At 31.8% G+C, this 26,088-nt stretch overlaps 1 protein-coding gene and 1 long non-coding RNA gene across 5 annotated transcripts in view; one reads left to right on the forward strand and one right to left on the reverse strand.

Moving 5' to 3' along the window:
- The first annotated feature begins 2,208 nt into the window (after nucleotides 1-2,208).
- Nucleotides 2,209-26,088, forward strand: part of LOC138139765 (uncharacterized) — a 51,274-nt gene continuing 27,394 nt past the window's right edge. The window contains exon 1 of the long non-coding RNA XR_011162374.1: nucleotides 2,209-2,884. This is a non-coding gene — a long non-coding RNA (uncharacterized lncRNA). The remainder of the gene's footprint in view (nucleotides 2,885-26,088) is intronic.
- Utx (Utx histone demethylase) overlaps nucleotides 10,116-26,088 on the reverse strand; it is a 38,615-nt gene continuing 22,642 nt past the window's right edge. For 3 of the 4 annotated variants that reach the window (XM_069060193.1, XM_069060195.1, XM_069060196.1), the window contains 12 exons: nucleotides 24,661-24,789; nucleotides 23,313-23,538; nucleotides 22,931-23,254; nucleotides 19,675-20,026; nucleotides 19,191-19,614; nucleotides 18,540-18,765; nucleotides 14,642-15,077; nucleotides 14,454-14,590; nucleotides 14,240-14,402; nucleotides 13,700-14,166; nucleotides 13,516-13,642; nucleotides 10,116-11,139 (listed from right to left, as the gene is read on the reverse strand). In XM_069060193.1, the coding sequence (XP_068916294.1) occupies nucleotides 10,933-11,139; nucleotides 13,516-13,642; nucleotides 13,700-14,166; nucleotides 14,240-14,402; nucleotides 14,454-14,590; nucleotides 14,642-15,077; nucleotides 18,540-18,765; nucleotides 19,191-19,614; nucleotides 19,675-20,026; nucleotides 22,931-23,254; nucleotides 23,313-23,538; nucleotides 24,661-24,789 (3,218 nt within the window). In that variant the 3' untranslated portion in view covers nucleotides 10,116-10,932. The remainder of the gene's footprint in view (nucleotides 11,140-13,515; nucleotides 13,643-13,699; nucleotides 14,167-14,239; nucleotides 14,403-14,453; nucleotides 14,591-14,641; nucleotides 15,078-18,539; nucleotides 18,766-19,190; nucleotides 19,615-19,674; nucleotides 20,027-22,930; nucleotides 23,255-23,312; nucleotides 23,539-24,660; nucleotides 24,790-26,088) is intronic. The other variant, XM_069060194.1, reaches the window with a different exon arrangement.

The raw sequence follows: 26,088 nt of genomic DNA on the forward strand, positions 1-26,088 counted from the left end.
ACCAATGTGTTCTCTAAGTCCAAAATTTTTAAATTTTTAAAAAGAGATTGGGGTACTATTCCTGTTGCGGAAATTATAAATGGTAAAATCGAAATTTTTTCTAAACACCAAAGATTTCTCATAGCAACGGAGAGTTCTAAATATTTATTAATTTTTGTATTATATGTCTGTGTTATATTGTGTGAATTTGGAACAGCTATATCTAAAAGATATGCTTGCTTTTGTTGTTTATTTAAAATAATAATGTCTGGTCTGTTATGCTGAATGTGAATGTCAGTTAAAACTGTCCGATCAAAATATAATTTGTAATTGTCATTTTCTAAACAACTTTCTGGTTTATAAATGTAATGTGGTTGTGTATCCTTTAATAAATTGAATTTAACTGCTAAATTCATGTGTATAATTTTTGCGAATATATCATGACGTTTTTTATATTCGCTTTGAGCCAAAACGGTGCAAGAAGAAATGATATGTTCAATGGTTTCCCCTTCAGTTCCGCAAATCCTACATTTATCAATGATCGATTGTAAACCGCATATGTGTTTTTAATACAATTGTCATATTATTGGCAATATTTTTTGGTTGTTATTTAAAAACTGACGTTCACAAAGAAAGTAACATCGATATGAACTTTTTTATACTTAGTGGAAATGTAGTTTTGAACTTACATCGTACATCTTCTAATATTGCATTTACAAGCTTTTCAAAATGTGTAACACTAACACAATCATAATCGAAGTAAAAACGAAATATTGTAACACGTCATATTGAACAACAATGTAATTTTCCAATAACCTCATCATGAAAAAATGTCATTAACTTTTCTCCGTTTATCGACAATCGGAAATATCGATTTATCACTGATATTGACTTTATGGTAATTTTTTGCGAGTTTTTTTACTGGAACTTGATTAACTTACTGAAACATCGAATGATTCGTTGATCGATATCTTTTTGTACAAATGTTTTAAATAAATATTGCTCCAGAAACAACATCTGTAACAAAGTTTGGAGATTATGACGCGTGCTTAATCTTTTGATTTCTAGTAAGGGATCATAGATAGTGGCGTACTGTGTCTGAAAACCTACATACACCGTTCGAAAACCCAAGTGAGCCACTGATTCATGCAGATTTGCGTACAGCGAAGAGCTGTGTGAACTAGTGCCTCAACCCACGAATTGATGTGATGTTAAAACTATACAATTCAACCAATAAACTTAAGTTGTTGTTGTTTTGTGATGCGTTATTTGTCATGCAGCCATGACACAAGATCAGTCGCTGGTCGACACTCTAGATAGTAAAAGTTTTCATTTTGCGGGCAACTAGATCTTTTGATCATGAATCGAATAGTTTCCTGACAACCATTCGTTGTAATTTGGCAAGATAATTTAAAGAGTGACGTGTGACGACCTCATGATAAAAGTTGGCAGCTTCTAGAAAATCACAAGCCAGTTGATGAGCGTAATTTTGCGACCCCGAATGTTCTCAAACTTTCGCGATCCTTGCCTGTGGTACTTCCGAGTTCCGTATCACGTCATTGTTGAGTGTCACTGATCCATCATGATCAGGGTCAATGAAAGTCCAAAGAAATACATAACAAATATTTTTGATAAGTGTGGTTATTCGCGGACCCTGCGATTTATCCTATCTGGTAGAATTATGTAATGACAAGACACTAGCCTAGAATTAAAAGAAATACAAATGCTAGGAAAAACTGGGACATCTTTGACTTGCTACAGACTTTTAATATCATTATCACTCTGTACAATTCTTTAAATCGAATTACGTCTTCACGCCTTGATAATTTCACTTAATTAGTTAGAAAACCAGAAACAAATTCTAGTAATTAGTGCGCAAATATGTGTCAGCCTTGTCAGACTGATATACTAAATTTTCATCCAACTTATGTATTACATTAAGTTGTCGAAAAATATTTTTGACAGTCTACAGTGTTTAAAATAAACCAATAAAATTTATTACGAAACTAGATGCCTTTATGCACGATTTTGGCATACTGCACAATAACGTTCCTAGGATAAATATAAATAGATTAAAATGTTTCGACAACCTTTATTTAATTGATAACAGCGACAACTTTTCTGTTGTATTTTATTTAGTTGCAAAGTGTAAACATTTTTTTTTTTTACTTTGACACTATAATTTGACAATAACATTTGTGCCGAAATCGATGAACCATAAATCATGTGATAAATAATCGTAAATCTAATTTTGGAAAACCGTCTAACTGATCAAGTTCCGTTAATCCGTTTATATTTCTCGAATAATCGTCATAATTCCTGGAATGCACATTAAGAGGAATTTTGCGTAAACGCTTTTAATCTGCATCCGTGAATTGTTTATTAACTCTTATTTCAAACAAGTGAAGATGATGCAAGTTAGTTGTCAACGGTAACAATTGCGTTAAATTACGACAATATATTGCTGTTAATTTTTACCAAAAAATGTATTTTTAACTGGCTCAAAATTTTGCTTTTTTATCTGAGGGATTATTTATTTGGGAGATAATGCTGTAAAACCGTTCTAAAACAAATTGTTCCTTCTGTGATTTATCTTGTCTTTTTTACAATTTGGATCAGATTTTTTTATGTGTGATTAAATCACAACAAAGGTATATCAAGATTTATGTCAATTTCGGCAGTTTGCACTTAGAGTTAGAACTTTTTGTAAAGGAGCCATGTCGTCATCGACGCAGGAACCAATTTGTTTAAATTTCAGAATGCGCATGTGCAGCTGTCGATCATTAACAGGTTTTTCCATTGGCGTCGTATTATCTATAACTTTTCCGAATTCCGGTGTCTTTTGTGCTATCTGAGTGATTGGAGTTTGTTTTTACAACTACTCTCTTTGTGGAAATTGAAGGCCGTAAGTATTGCTATCTTTACGTATTGTATGATTAGCATTATTTGTCAAAACAAATTTAAATTAATTTATACGCTACGCCACTGGCGGGGATACATAAGTGACGTCATAACAATCCTCGCGCAACTGCGATGACGGCATTGCTTCTTTACAAAAAGTTCTGTAACCAATGGTAATTATATTCTAATTCACTAATTTAATCGAAACATAATTAGGGAATAAGCGAGCGATTTTATCTATTTTCGCACAATATAATCTGATTCAATCAATATTTGGTCAGCTCAAAAACGTACAAAATGAATATGTGCCTATTTAGTATACAGTGAGCGGCAAAAGTACGGAATAAATTAATTAAAAATTAAACAATTTTTTTTTTATTCCTTTTTGAGAGGATTTCCCTTGCCATTCAACGTGGAAACGCTGCAAGCATTCGGGGCACTTTTCCAGATTCCGCATTATTATCGGAAATTTTCGCATTGTAAATTAAAAATGTTATTTTATGTTAAATTTTAATAAATAATTAGTTATTTGGAAAAAAAAAAATTTTTTTTCAAAAAAATCTTTAGACAGGTTAATTTTAGTTTATAAAAATACATACATATTTTAATACCAAATAAAATTCCAAGCAGTCAATTGTTTTCGAGTGATGACGTCATCAATATTTTTTTTACATGCAAAGCCCTTATTTTTTTTTTATTGATTTTGATAGTTCTTTTATTTGTTATCTTACATAAGGAAATTTTTGAGAAAAAAAAACAATAAAATTAGAAAAAATAAATTTTATAACAAACAAAAACAAGTCAAAAATCAAGTGGGTAAATCAAACAGTCAAATGGTACCGTTAATTTAATTCGTATGTGTTATTTGTTTTACAAAACGTTTTCGAAAATGGCTCATTTAACAGAAACACAACGTATAGAAATTTTAATTTTGATTGGATGCGGTGATAAAACTAGATAAAACTAAAACAGGAGGAATTTCTTCATAGACTTGCTTATTGTCAACAAGCTGGGGGATGGCAATTCGAGCATTTAATTCCCATAATTTTAAGTAACATAGTTTTTGACTAAGGGTGGAAGAGAAAAAAGAGAATCATATGGTAGATATTAAATCAAAACAATTTTAGTAGTTACATAACATTTTTGTTTTATAATACAAAATTTCCGATAATATTGCGGAATCTGGAAAAGTGCTCCGAATGCTTGCAGCGTTTCCACGTTGAATGGCAAGGGAAATCCTCTCGAAAAAGAATTTCTTTGATTTTGAATCGCCTGATTCCGCCGTAAGTTGGTTTCCGATGACATTAATGAAATCGATGGCTTCTTTGCACCAAGGGCCTAAGGTTTCAAATGCTAAACCTTTAAACACGTAGTTTTAATTTTAAACTGACCCTAATGCTCGCTCATACCTAAGATAATGACAAAATGTCTCGTAAAATTAGTGTATTAATCCGGAAAAATTCTCATGAAGTAATCAGAGTAATCACTAATCATTACACGAAGTGTTGAAAGTTACCACCGTTATTGTCAATACAATAATGAAGGCGCCGCCGAAATTATTCATCCACTCTTTCCAGCATACGTAATTGTTATTACGAATTGTTGTGGCAGCATTTTCCACCCGTTCTCTTAAAACTTCAATTGCATTAATTGGGATCGAATATAATACCAAGTCCGTCATGTACCCCCCCCCACAAGAAGAAGTCGCACGGAAATTCTCTGGCCTCGAAGAGCACTCCCGCACGCTTCACCATACGCCAACACAACATCTATGTATTAGTCACTATTCGAAAATAAACGCGCCATTTTCACAAAATTTTAGCTTACATCACAGAATCAACGCGTGAACACCTGCCTTTTTTAGTCGGATAAAACTAACTAAAAACGTAATCCTCGTGTCTCTACGTCGGCCGCGGAGCGAAAACAATTTATTCTAAAAACACAATGTTTTGCGCCAATTGACAATGTATATTATTACATGAGCAAGTAAAGAAGGTTTTTATCCACGAAAATGAAGGTTGCAGCACAAGCCGAAGGCGCGTGCTGTAATCATTTTAGTGGATAAAAACCTTTACTTGCGAGTATAATACTATACTTTATCTACGATCAAATATACAAAAAAAAATTAAACAAATTCTTAGCTCAATATTTTTAAATTTTAATGTTCCCTTTGTTACCATGGTTACGTTCTTGTATTTGGTTAGGTTGCTATAGTTACTGCAATTTTTAATTTTGATTGGTCCAAGTCCGATGGATAAAAGATCCTGGCTGGGAACCAATAAGGGCTGTCGGTGGATAAAATGACAATTTAGAATATAGCTTTTTTACCAGTATTATATCCATCGAAATATTTTGCACAAAAATTTATTTTGAATCGTCCGGTAAAAACCTTGACTATGCTACCAATTTCTCGCAATTCAATGCCGTTGTAAATGAGGTTTCCTGATTATAGTAGGTACATTTTTAATTTGTCACTTCCTTGTATCTATTTGGCTCAATTAACATTGATCGATTATTTTTTTGGCGAAAATTTTGGTCATGTGATGTTACAGGTCGGCGTGGAACAAGTCTACGTCTCAGAATAATTCGAATTTTAGTGCAAATTATTTATTAATGAGAGGAGGGTCACACGCTAACACCTATAATTCAATCCTAGTAATTAGTTGACCTTACGCGAGGCCATAGTGAACCATAATTTTATTTTACCGCGACCCTAATAAACACACTTTATGTTTGTATTAAGTAATGTTAGCCGCCGTAAGCAGATCAACTTGTTTAATTTCATCTATGACATTTCGTGATTTTAAATCTTGCAGATTTTCCAGTGTGGAATATTTGCACTGTTATTGTAAGATTTGCGTCTCAGCGTATCAACACATGTCGATAAGTCAATAAGTGGAAAAGAAAATTTCCACACGATTTTCTGATACCTAGTTATTAAAAATTTAGAGAAGTTAACCTGATCATGAATTGTTTTAATCAGAAAAAGAAAACATGTCGCTTGAAAGTAATACTAAATATGTACATACAAGTGACGATAAAAAAAGAAAATACATCCTTGAAAGCACACTTTTCGGTGAAAACTAAGAAAACTTGAAGTTTGTGTGGCACTACATAAGTAACCTTTTGAGTACGATAATTGTCATAAAAATGAACTAAAAACTTGTTTCTTTGTTGTATTCTGTATACGAGATGTTGAATTTTTAAGACAACAATCGAGAGGGGAATAAATATCTTGTTTGGATAAAATGATAATATTCCCACTATGTATTTTGATGGAATTTTTGTAATGTTACATCTTCTTCCAGGAATTCTGCAATGACCGTGAAAATCGTCGCTCAATTCTTTTTTATTTTTGTAGCTCGCGCCTTACCACAACATTTAAATATTTAAAATTATCTTAAGCCAGTTCGTTGAAATCAAATCATGAAATATTTGGCACATTAAGTAATACCCACATCATTGTTAAATGGCCCATTAAAAAAGTAATTCTTGTATTTACAAATTGTTGAGTTTTATGAACAATCAAATAAATATAAATATAAAATGCGTCATTAGATTATAGCAAACATGGGGCCATATGATGGTGATAAGAGATGCGTTTTGCACACATTTACACAACGAGGAAACAATCACGATGTGTAAATTCGTAGTAGGTAATTAAGGTACTTGTCGATCACAAATATCGATTGAAACATCAGGTACTTATTGCGAATGTTTGTTCTGTGTTGTATCTTGTTCTACCTATTTAAAACACGCTTGTTTTTCAAATTTGTACTTTTCATTTAAACATTCTAGAGCGGTCTGGAAGTAAGAAACAAATATCAATTTTTTGACCATAACCCATTACATACTTATTTATTTAACAACAGTTTCTTATCAGTATCTACAATTCCGTTTGAATCTAGTATAAACTAATTTATAACTGGAATAAATAAGTAAAAAGAAATGCATTGACGATGATGGTCACTTTGTTTACACGTGGTCAAATAACCTAACATGTGTAAATACGTTGCTTCATCAGCTGGTCAAAGATTTCTTTAAAAAACACAAATATGATGAAAATTTACAATTTTCTTCTTGCACTCGTTTGATAATGCTAATATCGCATACATTCTTTGCGATAAGTTGTTTTAGAATTGATTTCTTTGTGTACAGCCACCACGTTCTAAAACGACTGATAGTGGAGCAATAAACTTCATTTTTGGTAAACATGTCGTTAATTCATTAAATATTTCTTTACCTAGATGACAGTTGAGTCATTAAAGGCTGCTTGAATGTCTGATACGTATTAAATGGCTCATCTGAGATGAGTAATAAAAAATAAAAAGACTATAATAATATATAATATTGATACTAATCATGTGTATTATTATAATTATGTAATAATATACATACATATAATATTTGACCGTGGTTTTAAAAAAATCGTCTATTCTTACTTATATAAGTAGTTACATATTATCATGAATTATAATCTGTTGCGACTGTTTCAAAATTAAATAAAAACTTTGGTCAATAATACGGTTAACAATTTTTTTATCTAACTCATAAAAAATTAGGAACGCACGTGGTCGCTTTGACGCTGGTATATATTTTTAAACATATTTTTTCACTTCTTTTGTTCTTTGTAAACATAAATGTTACTTACAAATATGTTTGTTAATTGCAATCGGTATTTATAAATTATGAAATTGTAGAAACAGGAACTAACAACAAATGTTATTTGTTGTACCTATCATAGTTTATTAGTTTCATTTTATGCAATTCTGATGTCATTTTATTTTTATAGATTTTTTTTTATTTTGTCGACTGGTTTAAATGAGATTAATTAAAATTTTGACAACAATTGAAATGATATGATCAGTAGGTAGGTATTTAAAAAAACAACAAACTAAATGTCATTACACTTATAATCTGTTGCACAGTTGAAATCTTAACTTTGATTTATATCAGATAAAAAGTGAAACTTAGCAAAAATGAACTCAATTTTAACGTAAAATAAGAAAGAAATATCAATGTTTAAAATTACTTTGTGATTAATGTAGGTATGAACTGGCAACAATATGGTTTCATCTGAATTTTCCTAGTTGTAAAAATCAATTTTTATAACTTGTTCGGTTTTATATGGAATAAAATATAATAATGAAAAATATTAAAACATTTTTTTCACTACTATTCTTAGAAGGCGTCATTATTGAGTCTCGAACTGAACCCAGAAGCAGAATTTCTCTCCTCCTGGTTAATAAATTTTCATTATTGAACAGCCGTCACCTAGCAACGAAAGATTTTCGTTGATTTCATTGGTTAACGTAGACAGACGATTTTCAATTTCCATGGCAACCGTTGAAAAATGAGAACTCGAATCGTCGCATCGGACAAAATAATTTAATTAATAATTATTATTAGAAAGGGTTTTAACGTATCTAGTAGTGAAAAAAATCGTATATAAACCACGGTGGAGAAGTCCCTTATAGTTTTCGCGCCTTACATCTAATCTTGGCGTTCTGGCTATAATCATGAACTTCTCCACCTTGGTGTATAATATACTATTATTAACCATATATACGCAAGTAAAAATCAATATAAAAAATACGATCAGTATAATGTTGTGGAATATGTATGTACATATGTGTAAACAGAAAATTGATAACTGTATTCATATTTTTGAATCGCTTCGTCGAAATGCGCATTACATTAATTTTGACGTGTATTTTTGCGCACATGATTAAATAATGATTTATTTTGTTAGAATACTGTTTTACGTATTCAACACGTGGTTTCGGTTAAAAAAAAAATACTATTGAATATGGAGTATAATTGGTTGCATAGCAAACGATGTTGTGTGAAATTTCAAATTACACGTGATAAATGCAGTTATTAGTATTCTTTACAAACATCGTATATTGAAAAATCACTTAGAACTTTTTAATGTGTGTTGATATTGTTTTTTTCGTTTTGAATGCTTCAAATAACTTCATTAAGCAGATATCTCGCGGCCTTCCTTCATTTAGGTAGGATGTTTGAATTCTGTGTACGAATAACGTACGTCTTTGATGTCTTATATGAGGAAGTCAGAGTGAAATATCATGGACACTAAACAAAAAAGTTACGATCTGTAAACTATTATTCATATCTTAAATTAATTAGTGAAGTAAAACAAAGAAGTGTACAATTGGTCTTGTCAATTAACTCAGAAATGGATTTTTATGGGAAACAAAGATAAAATAATAGTTTTCAAACAAGATTTTTGTACATATTATTTAATGTTATTTATATTTACAAGTAAATATTTCATCAGAAAAACTTCGTAGTCACCATAATAGAGCTATGGTAACTACAATAACTTTCCGTAGTTGAAGTTCTAAAATTGTATTCATTTTTATTGTTATTTCAGTAAAAAGTAAACAAACATAATTAATGCGAAGTTTACTGTAATACTAACAATATATAAATATAACTGGCAAGGCGAAATTAAAAAGAATATTAAAAATATTTTTGTTTTTAATAAAAACTGGTAATGGGATATTGGGATGGTATTTATAAAGTTGCGCGTATATTTTTTTACAGCAGCAGCAGAGACATCTAGGCAGCATCTAAATAATTACAAGATAGGATAAAAAAGAACTTCTGTTATAATTTTTTATCTGTGGTTTTAGATGTCACTACAGTCATCTCAAAAATTCTTTGTCTCAAAATTGTACTTTTCTTCTATAGACGCTGTAAAATGTTGCAACAAACTTACTCATACTGTTAATTTTATTTTAAGTTAGGCATAACGAAACGTAGATTTGTAAATCTTAGTAGAAACATTTCTGGACACAAATATTTCAAATTCTGTTCATGATGTAAGTCAACCAGATAAACACATTTGAATGAACAGTTGTCTAAAGAATTGAAATGCATAATAACTTTATTATTATTTTTCTAGAAAATTGATAATTTATTCAAATCTTTTAAATTTACAAATTTCGAAATATAATAAATACACATTCTTCCCATCGATCCTTCCTCTTCAAAATGACGAATTGACGTCATTTGAATGTTTCTCGCGCGTTGGGAAGCAATTACGTCATAACTCCTTTAAGTGAAGGTTGAAAGTTGTTTTAGAAATGCATTTGTAGCATTTAATACACGTGTTGGTCGTTTTATAACAGTTTTTTAGACCTCGTATTATTAAGAAATTTAGATTAAATATAAAAGTACCTGAGAAAATTGTGAAAGAAAGACACACATCCAAATATAACTTTTTATTTAAGTAATCATAAATACAAGTTATGTAGTATCTAAACTACAAATGAAACTATATAATACATAAAGTGAAATCAGACTTTTCTTGATATAAAATACATAGGTATATGAACAAAGGAAATAGGGATTACCTTACATAGAAAATTGAGCTAGTTTCCTGAATTTAATTACTAATACTTATTTACATCATGTAACTGTATTTGTAATTGGTCATGAATGGAGAAAATATTACCTTTTCACAATGTTCTTTTAGATAATTTATCGAAGAAGGCACTGTTCGAACCCAGGCTCTTGTGTATGAACATATAAAGTGGTATTCGGGTAGTAGAAATGTATCACAAAGTGGCAGTGAATGAATACACGCAATAACCAAATTTGCTGCCTTTAAAAAACAAAATTCTTTCAATTATACATATACATACTTAACATATTACGTAAAAAAACAGTCGTCATATATAAATAATTTTTGGCAGTGAAAATATGGTTTCATTCATCTAACAACAAAAAACCGATGATCAACACATCATCGTATTCCTCTGACTTCCAAAATAAATATATTATACAAATATATTTATTATTTTTATATTTACACTTATAAACTGTTATGAGATCACTGTATTAAGATGTAACATTTAACTTATAGCCAATCTACAAAAATGAAAATCTTTATGTACAAGACTTATCTACATTTTACATTATCACTCGATTTACATTCAATTAATAAGCAAGTATTAATATTAAAGTTGTACATCAGTTACAAGTGGCAGTGGTAGCTAAAGATAGCACTTGAAATTAAATCTGCTACATGAGTCGATATTGCTCTGCAGTAGCGCTAACGGTGGGATATAATGTGAAGTTATCATAAACTTCGGTTAATTCCTCCATTTTGTACTCTTCTAAACACACGAAACCTTCCAGATTTGGTGATTGTTTTCGTGCACATTCCATGCAGTGAACTACATGGCGTTTTTCTTGTTCACGGATAAACAAGATATTAAAAACTTCAATCTGAAAAAAAATAATTCTCTAAAAACTTAGGTCATTAAAAAAAACTCCCAACACATTCTTGCCCCAAATTATCAACAACTGACCACGTAAGTCATCACTAGTCCGGCACAAAAAACGACTCACATTGAATTTTAAGTATATAGAAAAATTTTTTGGTATCGTGTTATATTGATGTGTTAAATTTAAGTTATTCTTTGCCAAAGAATTTCCGACAAACAAAACATTAAACACAGCAAATAAGATTTTAATGAAAAATGATAAAAGTATATATTTTTTATTTTGTTATGGAAAATTGCCAACATTTGAACAGCATTTTGAAATTATTGTCAAATTAAATCTTTTAATACGCAAGACAACCGACAAAAACACAACATGGAAGTAGCGCAAATTTTCTAAGTTATTTAAACAAAACAATTCGGTTGCCATAGCACTTCCGATCATTGAAAATTTCCCAAAATAACTATTATTTAAAAAAGCACAAATATAATTGCAAGATTATTTATTAAAAAAATCAAGAGTCGCTTTTTGTGCTGCCGGTCAGTGTTGTTCCCGACAAGTCGACCAGTACAACTTTGCGTAATACCCCGCTCACATATAAACACGATTCAGCTGGTTCGCTTTAAATAACAGGCGAACCAGCTGAATCGTGTTTGTGTGAGCAAGGATTACACAAAGTTGTACTGGTCGACTTGTCGGGTACTAACTATTTTGTCGTAAAACTAGTCATCACACTATATAATATACAACGTGTTTCAGAAATAAGTACATTAATTTTAACCAATCTCGTCAAGAACAATAAAATTGTTATGTACCATTTTTTAGAAATATAATTTTCATTTTAGTATTTTAGCTCGCCCCCCTCCCCAAAAATTAACGAGCTGTCTATTTTCCCGCATTTTCTAGTTATTTAACACAATGACAGTGACCGTGATATAATATTTTTTGTAAAATCGGCGCAAAACATTATGTTTTTACAATATAGTTTTTTGCTCCGTGACCGAGGTAGAGACAAGAGGATTACATTTTTAGTTAGTTTTATATCACCACAAAAGGCAAGTGTTTACGTGTTGATTCTGTGATTTGAGCTAAAATTTTGTGAAAATGGAACGAATCTTGAATACACAGATATTGTATCGTGTTATGTGTGAAATGTGCGGGAGTGCTCCTCGTGCCCACAGAATTTCCATACGACTTCTTGTGGGGGTACATGAAGGATCTCAATTGATACAATTGAAGTTTTAAGTGACCAGGTAGGAAATGCTGCCACAATAATTCCCAATAACAAAGATATGCTGGAAAGAGTGAAAGAATACTTTCGGCGGCGCCTTCATTATTGTACATATTGTAATGATTAGTGATTACTCTGATTACTTCATCAGAATTTTTACGGATTAATACACTCATTTTAGGAGACATTTTGCCATTATCTTAGGTACGGGTGATTTATTAGGGTCAGTTTAAAATATTTATTATCAAAATTGTTTTCATTTATCTACCATTATGATTCTTTTTCTCTTCCACAGTAACGGGCGCAGCAGTACATAATTTAGCAAAAAACCAAGTGAGAGTTTTCTTGCATTTGTTTTTTCTTCGCTTATCATCATCGACGGGTAACGAAATTTGTGCCAAATCTTTCAATAATTTTAATTGGATAATTTCAAGGTTTATAAAAAAAATATATTGAAACATACTGTTTTTATTAACGAGTTTTACGGGGTCATTATAAATGTTTGTAACAACTAGTGGTCGTAGCGGCGCACCTAAAGCATAGCGCACAGCCACCTACGATGGTACAATAATTTATAATGACCCCGTATTACCAGTTAAAATTAATGTACTTAGTTCTGAGACACGTTGTATACGAAAATCTTTGAAGTTTGATTTTTAAAATTTGTGTTAATAAAAAATCACCATATTATTCCACGCACATTGTTATACTTTTGCAAACAAATATAGAAAAAAAGCGATCAAGTTTTTAGAGAAATTTTAGTTTGTACAATAAAAACTATTTAATTGAATTACACTGAAAACCATGTTTAAATGTTTGCGCCCAGTCCATTCTTGAACTAAAGTTGTTGCATAAAAATTATTTTTTCACGAAAAATTGTTTTCTACAAAAGTTACTTGGTTGTTTGAAATACCTTCCATAAAAATCGAAATATAAACCGAACATTTAATTTTCAATCAAGATGACTTTTTCGTCCACGTTAAATCATTAAAAAGATTTTGACTGATCCAATTATTTAATTATTGACATGTAACGAAATACTTAATTTTAACATTATAAATTAGTAAGATTGTTTTTCAGTTTTCACATTTATTGACATCCGTCAATTTCGGAATCTGCTTTACCGACCGTAATTGACTTTTACTTACTTCACATTGCCCACAATAGTGCGACGCTTCATTTTTCCCCCTTCCGTGAAATTTTACGTCGACACCTTTGTGCTTGACGAATTCAAGTATCATAGAACATTGTCGCAACGTCCTCATCAAACAATTTCTGCAAAAAAAAACATCACTGTAACGCCAAAAGATCCGAATAATCTAAATTACTTACTTGATCAAATGGAACAGTTTCGGATCGGATACGTTGATGTTCCTAGACAAATTCCACGACAGATGCAACATAGGAACGATCGACTTAAAACTCTGCAACTTGTTCCACTCGTAGCGTTCGATGGCAAGTTGGTATTGCCGTGCCGTCAGCGGACCGACATTCCAAGCAATGTTATTGCACCATCCTACAGCCTGCACCCAGTGGACGCATCCGGCGTTGACCCACACTAGGTCCCCCGGCCTTTGCAGAAACCGATAAACCGGAATGTTCGCTTTGTACAGATCTTCCAGAACGGGCCACCAAGATCCGTGAAGGTAGTTTATTTGATTCTTCTCGCAGAGGGCGCAAATCGCCCCCCAGTAAGCGTCGGGAACGGCGAACCACTCACAATCACCAGGTCCTATATTAATGTTAATCGAACAGAAGTTGTTGTTCTCTTGGTGGCCAGGTGTTCTACTGCCCGGTACCTACAACAAAAAATTCCTCTGATTCATACACACCATGTATTATTATTCTACTGCAAATGAACAAGAAGATTACCTTCATGTACAACTGGACAGTATTCATACCGAGTATCACGTGACCTACATGCGATAGCATGTTTCCGGCGGATACGACTCTGGCGAACGCCGGTAACTTAATTAGTTCTTGCAACTGTGCTTTCCATTTCTTCTCGTCGGATAAATCCACGTTTGTTCCAAATCTACGAAATCTGAAGTGAAAATGCGAACGTCGGGATAGGTTACGTACGTACTTCAACATTTTCGGTTGGTTGCACCCTTTTGCATTTGACGACGGTGGTATATTGCAAAGTCTTCGTCTCTTTGGAAAATTCATGGAGTCTTTAGAATCTGAATCTGACAAACCGCTGGCAGACTTGTCTCTTTCTTCCTGCAAGAAAACAAAATAAATCCGTCAGCCGTCACACTTCAGACTACGCACCTTCAGACTTTCTTTAAAACTGGAGGCTTGATATTGAGCGTATCTCGCAATGGTCGTGTGCGACCTGTGTGATATGCACGCCCACACTTTCTTGCCAGATTGCGGATCCCAGTTTTCGTCAGATGGTTGCTGGATTTGCGTTCTAACTTCCACGCTATGATCAGGATTAGCTTCCACCAGTGTTTTGGTTGAAAATAATCCTAAATCTAACTTTAAAGCAGACGCTAATCCCCTGACGACAGCTATTGGATGTTTCAAACAAAATTCTTGCAATTGCGGACTAAAAGCGTGTTTCTTATTATCTAAGTAAACAGAAGGCGTGGGCGGAAGTAGTTGTTGGTGATTCAGTTTTATTGCTGGAGGATCAGGCGGCGAAGGCGGCGGCGCTCGATCCGATATTAAAGAATTGCTTATTTCACCTTTTATTCCCTCGCCCCTACAACAACACAAGACAATTTTTAAATGCACACGTACGACTAAAACTAAGTAAAAATGCGCAGATTTTACATCCTCAAAAAAATCTTTACCAAACTTGTATAGTCCTTGTTTACATTAGGTATATTTCTTTTGAAATGACTATGACAGTGTTGTGCGGATCTTTGTTAAAAATTCCACAATATTCAACAGAAAACCGTCTGAATGATGTCACGTTTTATCTGTCGCACTGCTTTGTTGTTGTTTTGTATGTATTTAAACATGATCTGATTATCTTGAGAAAATAAAAATATTGTCGACTTTGGTGTATGGTGTGTTTACTGAAATTCTATATTACCTCAATATATTTCTTTATATATTTTATGTACTATTTTAAATTGTGCTTTGTTATTAAATATTACGTCACTGTAGATAAGGAAAAATAACGTTCTGTACATGGACTACACCGGGATGAAAGTCCACGTAATAAATTTAACCACCAACAGGACTCGTTAAAATTAAAAAAAAAAAATATCATTTTATTCGCAAATTCTTCAAAACTGAGTTAAAACTAAATATAATTTAAACCCTAAAAAATTCATACCCGCTCATCCATTGATAACGAAGCAGGAAAAAAATTACTCGATAAATACTCAAATGAAAAACAGTAAAAACTGTTAATATTAGAACAGCGGTCGTTCTTTCTTTAAAAAACTGTAAAGTTTTTATCACCCAAAAACATTTTCACTCACTCTTTCGTTTCAATTGATGATTATCCCATGAGCGAAATGTCAATTTAGGGGTTAGAAAAATGTAAAAAAAAATATTCGATTAAGAAAAGATCAATATGCAAAAAATGTTTATTTTAAAGAGTTCTTTTGGTGATTAAATTATTACGTGCACCTCGATAACACCCTGTATAATCGAATTAAAAAGCGTGAAGGTGTTCTTTTTATGAGCGGTGACAAAATTCTGAAAATTATTTCAATTTCCTTGTTTGTTTAAAATTGAAAATAGTTAAAAAACAAATCTAATTCAAGAATGACATACCCTAATTAAAAATAAAACTTATTTTTAGTGTTACCATATGGTATCAAATTTTGAAAGTGAATAAATTACATTTTTTTATCTGTCCCGACTATACAAAGTTTCATATTTTCAGGATTTAAAAAACTAGATATCTATTATTTATTTCAATGGCGATTATTTTTTTATTAAACATTGTCGGTTGCACTGTACAAAAAAAAAAACACTTTAATTTTCGTATTTTTATAGACATAACGAAACGTGGATATACGTATGTTCCTTTGAGTGGAAACATTTCTGGACACAAATATTTCAAATTCTGGTGATGATGTCGGCCAACCAGATAAACATATCTGAATGAACAGTTATCTAAAAACAATTGAAGTTTTATTTTTTTTAGAAAATGGATAGTTCTGTCACTGGCCTCCCAGTATATTTTTATTAAAATACTTTAAATATACAAGTTCTGAAATATTATAATAAATGCATATCTACTCTGTTCAAAATGACAAACAATGGTTTGTAATTAAATACTATTTCACTGTAACGATAACGAAAAATGACGTTCTACACATACTACATAACGGTATCCAAAACGTGAAGGACTTTATTGTAAACGTTGACAACATTACAGATTGAATACTGTCAATGATGTTTTATGATACGGTGATAAAATTCTGAAAATTATTTTTATTTGCGAGATATACAGGTGTCCCAAAAATGGCGTACTAACGGTGCACTACGGTGTAGAAGAGATTACCGTAAACGCCAGAAAAATGTAAAAAACATTCAATGGGCCTTATTTGTTGATTTGACGGTCTTTGAAAGTGGCACTGAACAGGTCAATTGTTTTGAAATATATGTATGAAATTGTCATGACAGCTACGTCTAATCGTACATATTATCACAAAATACAAGATCACTCACTACCATTATCTAGTCCTGCATAATAGAGAATTTAGAAGCTTTGGAAATCGAAAAAAATATTTTAAATCCACTACGGTAACATTGCAAGGTAAAATGATGTACGAATATATATCTCTGTTTACATTGTATTACAATTTTTTTGTCAGAAACATTTTTTCCATATTTTTTCATGTACATTTAAACATCCTCGATAAGGTAGTAAGTAGTTTGTACGCCAATTTTGGGACAGCCTGTATTTCTGTTTATAAGTATTCCAACATGCAACAGATAAATACTGCAGTCTTCTTAGAAATACAAATGTCAAAGTGATTTGTACAATCGGACGTAAGTTACAAAAAATTCTGAACTTGTATCGAAGATCAAATGTTTTGAAACCTAAAAAACATTAAGCGCGATAGCAGTCCGCTCAAATAACTCATTTTTTAACAACGAAAGTGTTTATTATTACGAAATCATTAGAATATAACTGCAAAACTGTTTTCGGGGCAAGTTGTAGTTTTAAATAAATATTAATTCATCCAAGTTGTCGATTGTTGTCACAAGATGTCATTCTTCAAGGACAAAAATCAACTTTATACTTTGCGAAATACACAATTCTGTCGGATTTTTTCCAAAATACAGATAAAGAAAATCAATATTTCTCCAATTATGGTTAGAAATAGAACATTGCGTCATTGAGGTTAATAAAATTTGTTTGATGGCCGAGTATGCTCGGGTAAATATTGAAATGGTTAAAAATGCGTTCAAATACTGTTACCTATTTATTGTTATTGCAAACATAAAACAGTAAAACGCTTCGTTTCAAAATAATTTTTAAAGTTAAAAGGTAAAGAGAAATATTCGTGATAAAAATCCCGATAAATTTTACTTTTTTGAACGATTAAAATATAAAAAAAAAACCTAAACAAACAACAGGAAAAAGTGCACATTATGTCATCTTTTGAACAACTACCACGTAACTGCAGATTTCTGCAGATTGTAATAATTTTTAGGCAATTTTGTTGTTACGGTTTAGCGGAAATCTCACTTTGTACGTAAATAGAAACAGATCTAAATCTATAACGTTAATTAATACCTACCTTGAAAGAATATTTGAATTCGTCGTGTAACGACAATTTTAACTTACTTCATGAATTTTGTCGTGTCTTTTGTTCTTAAAATTTAACCAACTGTCTCATGTGGGTGTTTTGCGTCTATTTATATTTTTAGTTGTTAGACTAATAAATTATTAACTGTGTATGTGACTTACTACTTAATTATTATTTAAATTAAAAAATTAGTTTATGGTTAGTTTCTTTTAATATACCTTGTATTAATATTTTTAAAATCAACTAACTAACAAAATAGATACAACAAAACTATAATTTTTAAATAAATGATTTCAGTTTTATTTCGAATTACATTAGTACACATTTTGCAAGATCACTACATTTTATGGATCTAAATTAGTTACAAGTTTGTCCACACTAGAACGTCACACACGTGTTTTCTCGATAGTTATGACTTAAGTAAAAATATACAAAAAACTTACTTGCAAAGTCTAAGAATTGTTTTGGCATCCATGTCTATTGAATATTCAATTTCTGGACGTTTTTCCACCGAATGCATAGAGTCGACTTCCCACGGAGGTTCTGATTTAATAGTTAGAATACTATCGTGTGTTGGAGACTTGATCCTTTTTTTACTATCGATTTCTTGTTTTGTACCAGACGAATCTAAATTTGATGGTGAAAATGGCCCAGAAGATAAGATATTTTCTACAACAACGAATATAATAAGTTTAAAACGATAGTGCCGATCAATTATACCTTCTTATTTATAATGAAGCGCAATGAAATTACAAATAGGAAATAGGCTATTTGAAATAAAAAACCATTTAGATAACAACATGAAGATAATGAAGTTATTTCAAGTTAGAGAAAACACTGCCATAAGAATGAAGTACATAATACTCTTGTTTAAAATTTCATTGTGTGGATTGTATTTCTAGAAGCCTATAAAATATCTATTAGTATGTGATTAAAATACGTTACCACATACATTTTTAACCAGAAATTGTAAAAACTTACTAAACTAAATCCTGTTCAAATTTTATAAGCCGCTTTAAAATTAAAACCTGACTTAAAACAGGTGTCACCACCACAAAAATTCTTATAATGTAAGAAAACAAAATATCACTCACCACTTTGATCTGGTTCTTCCTTGATATCTATCGCGTCCGATCCAAAATGTTTGAGTAAATTTTCAGCTAGAGTTGTCGCCAGATCCTTCTGGGAAAGGAAGTCCTTCAACTCCTCTTCGCTTACGTCCATATCGGCGGAATGTTGTCCAGAAACTGGCATCGTAATGTCTCGTGCACAACTCGGAATCACATTTGGTGAAGGCTGGACTAGTTTATCCCCATTAGTTGGAGAAAGAGTCTTGGCTGCATTTAATGGAGACGTTACATCTTGCGGTGATTGTCCTTGGAAATGATTATTTCCATTATATGCAGGAGGGGTTGATCCTTGACGCGCCGGTGTAACAGCGCCACCTTGCCGTTGATGCCTCAACTGTTGCTGCTGTTGCATCTGGCGGTGTTGATGTTGAAGCTGTAAACGCATATTCTGAAATCAAGCATCGTATCACGCCAAAAATGATATTTATCGATAACCGATAAAACTAACTTCTTGCGCCGGTGATAAGTTGTTGATGTTCTGTTGTAAATAATTCAACATGTGCAACTGGTGATGGGAGAGGGTGTACGAATGAGGCTGTTGTGGTGGTGGTGGTGGCGGTGGTTGGGGTGTGGTTTTTTGCTCGACTGTTTCAGTTTTGAATTGTTTCGCTGCTCCCCCTCCAGGTGACGGATACGGAGGCGGCGGACCTTGGGGTGTGGATCCTTGGCTAAAATTTTTCTGATACGTTTGAGAATTATTTTTCGTTTGCTGAGAGGTGTTTTGCTGCTGCTGTCGCGACGACATTTCTGCTGATATGGGAAGATTCCACGCTTCTTCTATAGAAAGGAGTTGTCTTCGTCTAAAATCGGATTTTCACTTTGTACATTTCGTCAAACGAGACACCACAAGTGTCCAAAAACAAAACAATGACTGATAAGAAAACTACATAAAATTTATACGTAATTTACTTTCAATCTTGGTAAATTAATATTTACGAATTTAACGTTCAATTCATTATTTATACAACAATCCCAAATATAATAATACATGTACGAATGTTACCGCTTTGTTTGGTGTCACCGTTTTTAATTTTTTTTTTTTTTTTAATTAGATAATCATTTTCACATTTTACAGACTGATCGTAAGTACCGAGCAACACTTTGGCTTGAACTTTGAAAAGACAATTATAAAACAAAAATGCAATTGTGTATTCGTGCAACTGGAATAAATAACAATAACTGCAACATTTTAAATGTTTTGTTTGGGTCAATCCATGTTGCACCATCAATTGGAACTACAACAGATGAAATTTGATCGAACTCTGTGAAACGACGGTAACTGGTACAGACAATATACCATATCATCGACCTCAAAGTATAATCATCGAATACATTGCATAATTCAGAATTGCATTACAGTCCTGGACATTTACATTCCTTATAGGTTATCGTTACATTTTATCGAAAATTTCGTTTATTTAGGAGTCATTTGAATAACAACAATTCGGAAAAATGAAAATTGAAGTGTAACTAAAACATTAAATGTAAAAAAAATATTCAAAAATGCATTTCTAGAATTTGCGTCTCTAATAGGTCTATTATTGTATTCAATTTGGAGTCGTTTATGGCTATCTATTAAAGCACTCGTAGTTTAATAGATCTCTAAGAAAGTTTTTATCAATATTTCAGTGTATTATTGTCATTTACACCAAAAAATTTCCAATATTAATGTTCAAACTCTACTTTTTAACATCTGTTGCAGTAGTTGAAATTTTAATTTTTTTTATTTAAAAATTAAAACAAGGGTGCAAATTCTAAAAAATAACAAAAAACTCGTTTTATAAGGGCATTGGCGCACTCGTCCCATAGAAAACTCCCCTACGGCTCGTTTTCTACACTTGGGACTCGTGCGCCAAATCAACCCTTATAAAACTCGTTCTTTAATATACTATTTTTAAACATGATTTGTGTCAGTTTTAACAAAGGAATCAACATTAATGTATTTTTAAGTTTGAAGAGATACCTTGGATTTTTTGATAATTATATTAAGAAATCTCTAAAGATTTTCAAAATGGTCATTTACTGTCATAGGAGACTGTCATAGCTTCTGTATTTTAGTATTTGCGAATATGAAGGTTTCCAAAATTAAAAAAATATATTATATGTAGTGCAAAGAAAAGAAAGTCCTGATTCGATTTGACAGACCATTAATATGGAATCTTCTGAAATAAATAGTTTTATAAACCTTCTAGTTCATGTTTGAAACCAATAAGGTATGAAATTTAGAATATAAAATAACTACAAATGTCCAAGGTTGGTGGTAATCACTTGTAAATGGTCAAGTCTGAAATCAAACTATTTCTGAATTTTAATTGATTTATTAATTGGTAAAATTAATAAAAAAATTACTTAATTACTACATTTCTCGAAAAATATAAGACTATAACTAAGAAAAAAAATAAAAAAATCTAAATTGGATGGATTTGCGTACAAAAATATAAATTTTGTCATCTGTTTAAAACATATTGCAGGTGTTTCATTTCAATAGGATCATTTTGAATAACAATTATTTCTGTAGTTTTCAAGGTTAACATGCAAATGTATAATTTAGTATGTATATACCCCTCAGTTTATTTATAAATTGGGTTCATTAAAAAAGTCAGTCGTCTGATGTAAAACGAAGATTATCGCACTATTACAAATGATAGTGGGAAATCTGTTAATACTTACGAACGTCCAATATAAGTAATCGCACAAATGAGCAAAAAGTTTGCAAAAAAGTTTTCAATTTGGAGTAAATAAAAACGCTGCAATTTTTATTCATTTCTTATTTCAAAGATACTTTATATGTACATTTTACAATCACGTATTTTTGTAGCTGTTAACAACGTTAACCCAAATTACGTTACGATCGAATTGGTCTTTTTAGAAACATCATGATGTCACAAATTTATCGAATATCGCTATTTTTCAGTTTTCAAATTTTTTGCGCTTTTGTGGAGACGTATCAATATACCAATCTGTTTATGAGCATTATGTCAGTTCGATATTGGCGATGTTTATAAAATGACCGATTCAATTAATTTACAGTACAAATAATTACTTATTGACGCTCATATGTCCAACAAAATCACATTAACAATTCTGTTTTTATTTGGTAATCATTTTTTTCACTTAACACTGTCTCCACCGTTACAAAAACAGTTCACCTGAGAAATTTTCTGCACTTTTGTACTTAACTCAGTAGTCAAACCAAAATGATGACATGAGAAGTGGCAAACAAAATGCACCATAATATAAATTTTGTATTAATTAGCTGAATGTTAAAAATAAAATTTTGTTTGCAAAGCATTAACACGATACTGCAGGTTCCATTTCAAATGAAAAACCATTGTTACGGGATTTGTAAAAAAATTAAAAGATCAAAAATAATAGATTTCGTGTTGAGAAAGTGGTAAATCCAAATATTTTTTGTTTTGTACGACATGAACAAGAGTAGTGAGAAAAAACAAAACAATGCATGACACCAACGACTCCGTCTGGAAATAATTTTATTCCTTTTTCGATTACAATCGAAAAACCTCTACGATAACCCATACCTTGCGGTGTTGCGGTATTTGAATATACGACACAAAATCGTTTATTCAAGAATAACGATGATTTATGTACAACAATAAAACACCTCAGTCAAATAGGTGTAAACGGATTTTGTCATAATAACTTGAACGTATAGGAAACAGTGAAATAATTTTGATCAAACTTACTGGCTTGTAACGCTAGGCATTGGTGCGTTTGCTAAGTTCGATTGAAGAAAGCTAATTCTTTGTGAAAGATGTGGGTTCATTCCCACCGATGACAGACTTAAACGTGGCAGTTTCGACGGAAGAAACGAATCCTCAGTGGAACTTCTGTTGGAGAGTCCTCTATTCGAATTTAAATAACAAGCATAAGCATCTCGAGCTTGTCCACAACTTTCATATAATATTCCCAAATTAGCCCAAGCAGCTGAGTGACATTTATCTAGTTGAACTGCACAGATATATGCTTGCAGAGCATCCATAGGCTGACTCTGTTGTTGGTAAAGTACTCTAAAAAAAGAAACCACACACGATCACAAGACAATGAACTTCGACGGCAATATTTTACCCTATAGAGCACCAGGTATCCGCATTTCCTTCGGATTTTTCAACAGAATTTCTGTAAGCGATAAAAGCATCGTGGACTTTTCCTATACTAGCGTAGCATCTGCCAAGGAGGTAGAGAGTTTGACCAGAGTATTGGTCTGCGTCATGTGCTCTCTGTAGACAATGGATAGCTAGGGGTATCCTCTGATTTTTATCTCCCAGTGAATCATGACAGTGATATAACCAACCTAAAACCACGGTTTTACATTGGAGGAACCCACGGAATAAACCAAAAATATACAAGCGGATTTTTTGTTTGGTTGATGATTGCTAAATTTAATCACAAAATAACCGTGTATTAGTCACATCAAATAATTGTATTAGTGTCGCTGACGTCATGCTGATAAAATAACAAACGCCTACCAAAAAGTTACTTAAGTTCCCATAATATACAAACGTTCTTCTAAAAAATCCAATCAAAAAAACCACGACCTACTTCTTTACATTAACAGATACGTTGTCAACACTTCGTCTTTATCGAAACGACTCGCGGCTAATTAACCGACTATAATCATAATTATAGAAACCTCTCAGGTACACGTTGCATTATCGACATTTTACAAAGCATGCTGTTGGTTGTCTATGTTAGTCATAATTGATTTTATCAGTCTAATTAACACGAAAATTGCATTACTCACTAAATTAATTCAATCAACAACACCACTAATTTACAAAAATTAAAAGACCTTTAAAAAGCCACGACGACGAACTTATATTAAAAAAACAAACGACACTCCATTTAAATAAAATAAATGTTAGCCCCTTCGATTCGAACAAATCAATTAGAACAGTTAGTAATTACTAGGCAAAACGACAAAGGAAAAAACAAAAATAATATTTCTTGTTGTAATCTTGACTTGAACATACAATTTATGTGTTAGTACGAAAAATAACAAGTAATATTCAAAGTTGCTTCTTAACTTATGTTGTTTTGAAGCGAAGTTAGATTACGCTTAACATAATTAAATTACAACAAGTCGAAACACATTTCGACGTTATTTCTACCATAACAATGTACGTTCAATTGCGACTGTAGTTTCTAACATACAAGAATAATCTCAAGAGTTTCTTTATTGCAAAAATTTAATATTTTGTTAAATTTGTTCCCACAACCTGTTATATTGTGGCATTTCTGATTTTTACCGGGACTTGAAAAAAAAAAAACAAACTCAACATTCATTTTTTTCTAACTTGAGACAGACAGACGAGTTCTTTAACGTTGAGTTTTTGATAAACATCGAAAGGTGTTTCGTTAACATTCCGCATTACGTATTAAAAAAAAATGTTAGTGTTAAAAATATGATAATTACCTAGCTGTCTGAAAATATCAGCACGAAGAGATTGAGTAATTGATTTATCACGTAGGAGCAATTCATATCGATCTTTGGCTCCCTTAACTTTTCCTTGTACCTCAAATAAGTGAGCAATATGAAATTTTACTGAAACAAAAAAAGTGTGATTAATTTCTGAAAGAACGATAAAATACATACAGGTGGTTCATCTTTTACCGTCGGTGGTAAAACGACCCTTAAGAATTGAGAAGAATTTATCAAATGTACAGATCTGATTTGTCGAAAAATTTACTTTCGGGCGGTATAAAGAAAAAAATATGAGCAGATATTCATAAAAAATTGTTTTTTAAAAAATTTTCATGCTTATATTTTGCATCAGAATGTGGCTAATGGCGTATAATGTTTGATAGTTTTTGAATTAAATTGATTTTAATGGAAAAATTGCTTTTATTGGTAGTATATCGTCACTCCAAAATGTAAGTAAATTGCACAGGACGTTTTGTTTTTTTTGGCATTCTAACATACATGTATGTATTAACTGTTAAAATGTGTTAAATAAAAGATTTTTTTACGACTTTGTCCAAACGAATACGAAAAACATTATTCAATATTCGTGCGGTGTCAGTTTTCAGGTATTCGGCCTATTTGGAACAGTCGGCTACCGCCTCGTGCTTCAAATTTCGGCCTCGTAATTTGAGAGCGCTATTCGTATGAAAATAACTACATATATATGTATGTAATATGTATCTGCATATTGAAAAATATAAAGACACATTTTTACTGAATACTGTTCAATTCGACAGAACATTCATTAGCAAGCCAACAATACTTTTGTCAAAACAATTACATTTCTTGCCTCAAATTTTATTATTTTTATGCAGAAATATGCAGGAGTGTTTGCAGTTTGCAATACACGTAATGCCTGTATAATACATAAGCTTGTATATAACATAAACATCAACGAATGAATTCTGAAAATCGTATCGTAAACAATTTAAATTGTTACGGAGCTTCCTCCATGATTCCAGAAGGCTCTCAATATGCTTAATCCACAGCTGTCTGCGAACTTTTTCGAAACCCGGTATAGTATACTTTATCTATACGTGCGCTTTTCCGTTCGAAAAATCATACGAGGCGCATGTGAAAACTTCTTAACCAAAATGTACAAAATATTTCGAACAATATCGCAATAAATCTTTGCGGAACAGACACTTAAATACTTTACAGGCATTCTCTCCCGCATCTCCGAAAATCTCTTCCTATTATCCACCAGTTCCAACAATTTCAATAAATCAAATACATTTGACATTTTAATTTTTCAACAATTTAAATTCGTACTTGCACGAGAACACTTGCATAAAATTGTGTGTTTTGACCGTGAAGTTTGAATTTCATGCCACGTTGCGGAATACTTTGTTCGACTTGGTAAAACTATGCAACAAGGAA

The sequence above is a fragment of the Tenebrio molitor genome, chromosome X (genome assembly GCF_963966145.1).
Source record: "Tenebrio molitor chromosome X, icTenMoli1.1, whole genome shotgun sequence".
NCBI lineage: Eukaryota > Metazoa > Arthropoda > Insecta > Coleoptera > Tenebrionidae > Tenebrio > Tenebrio molitor.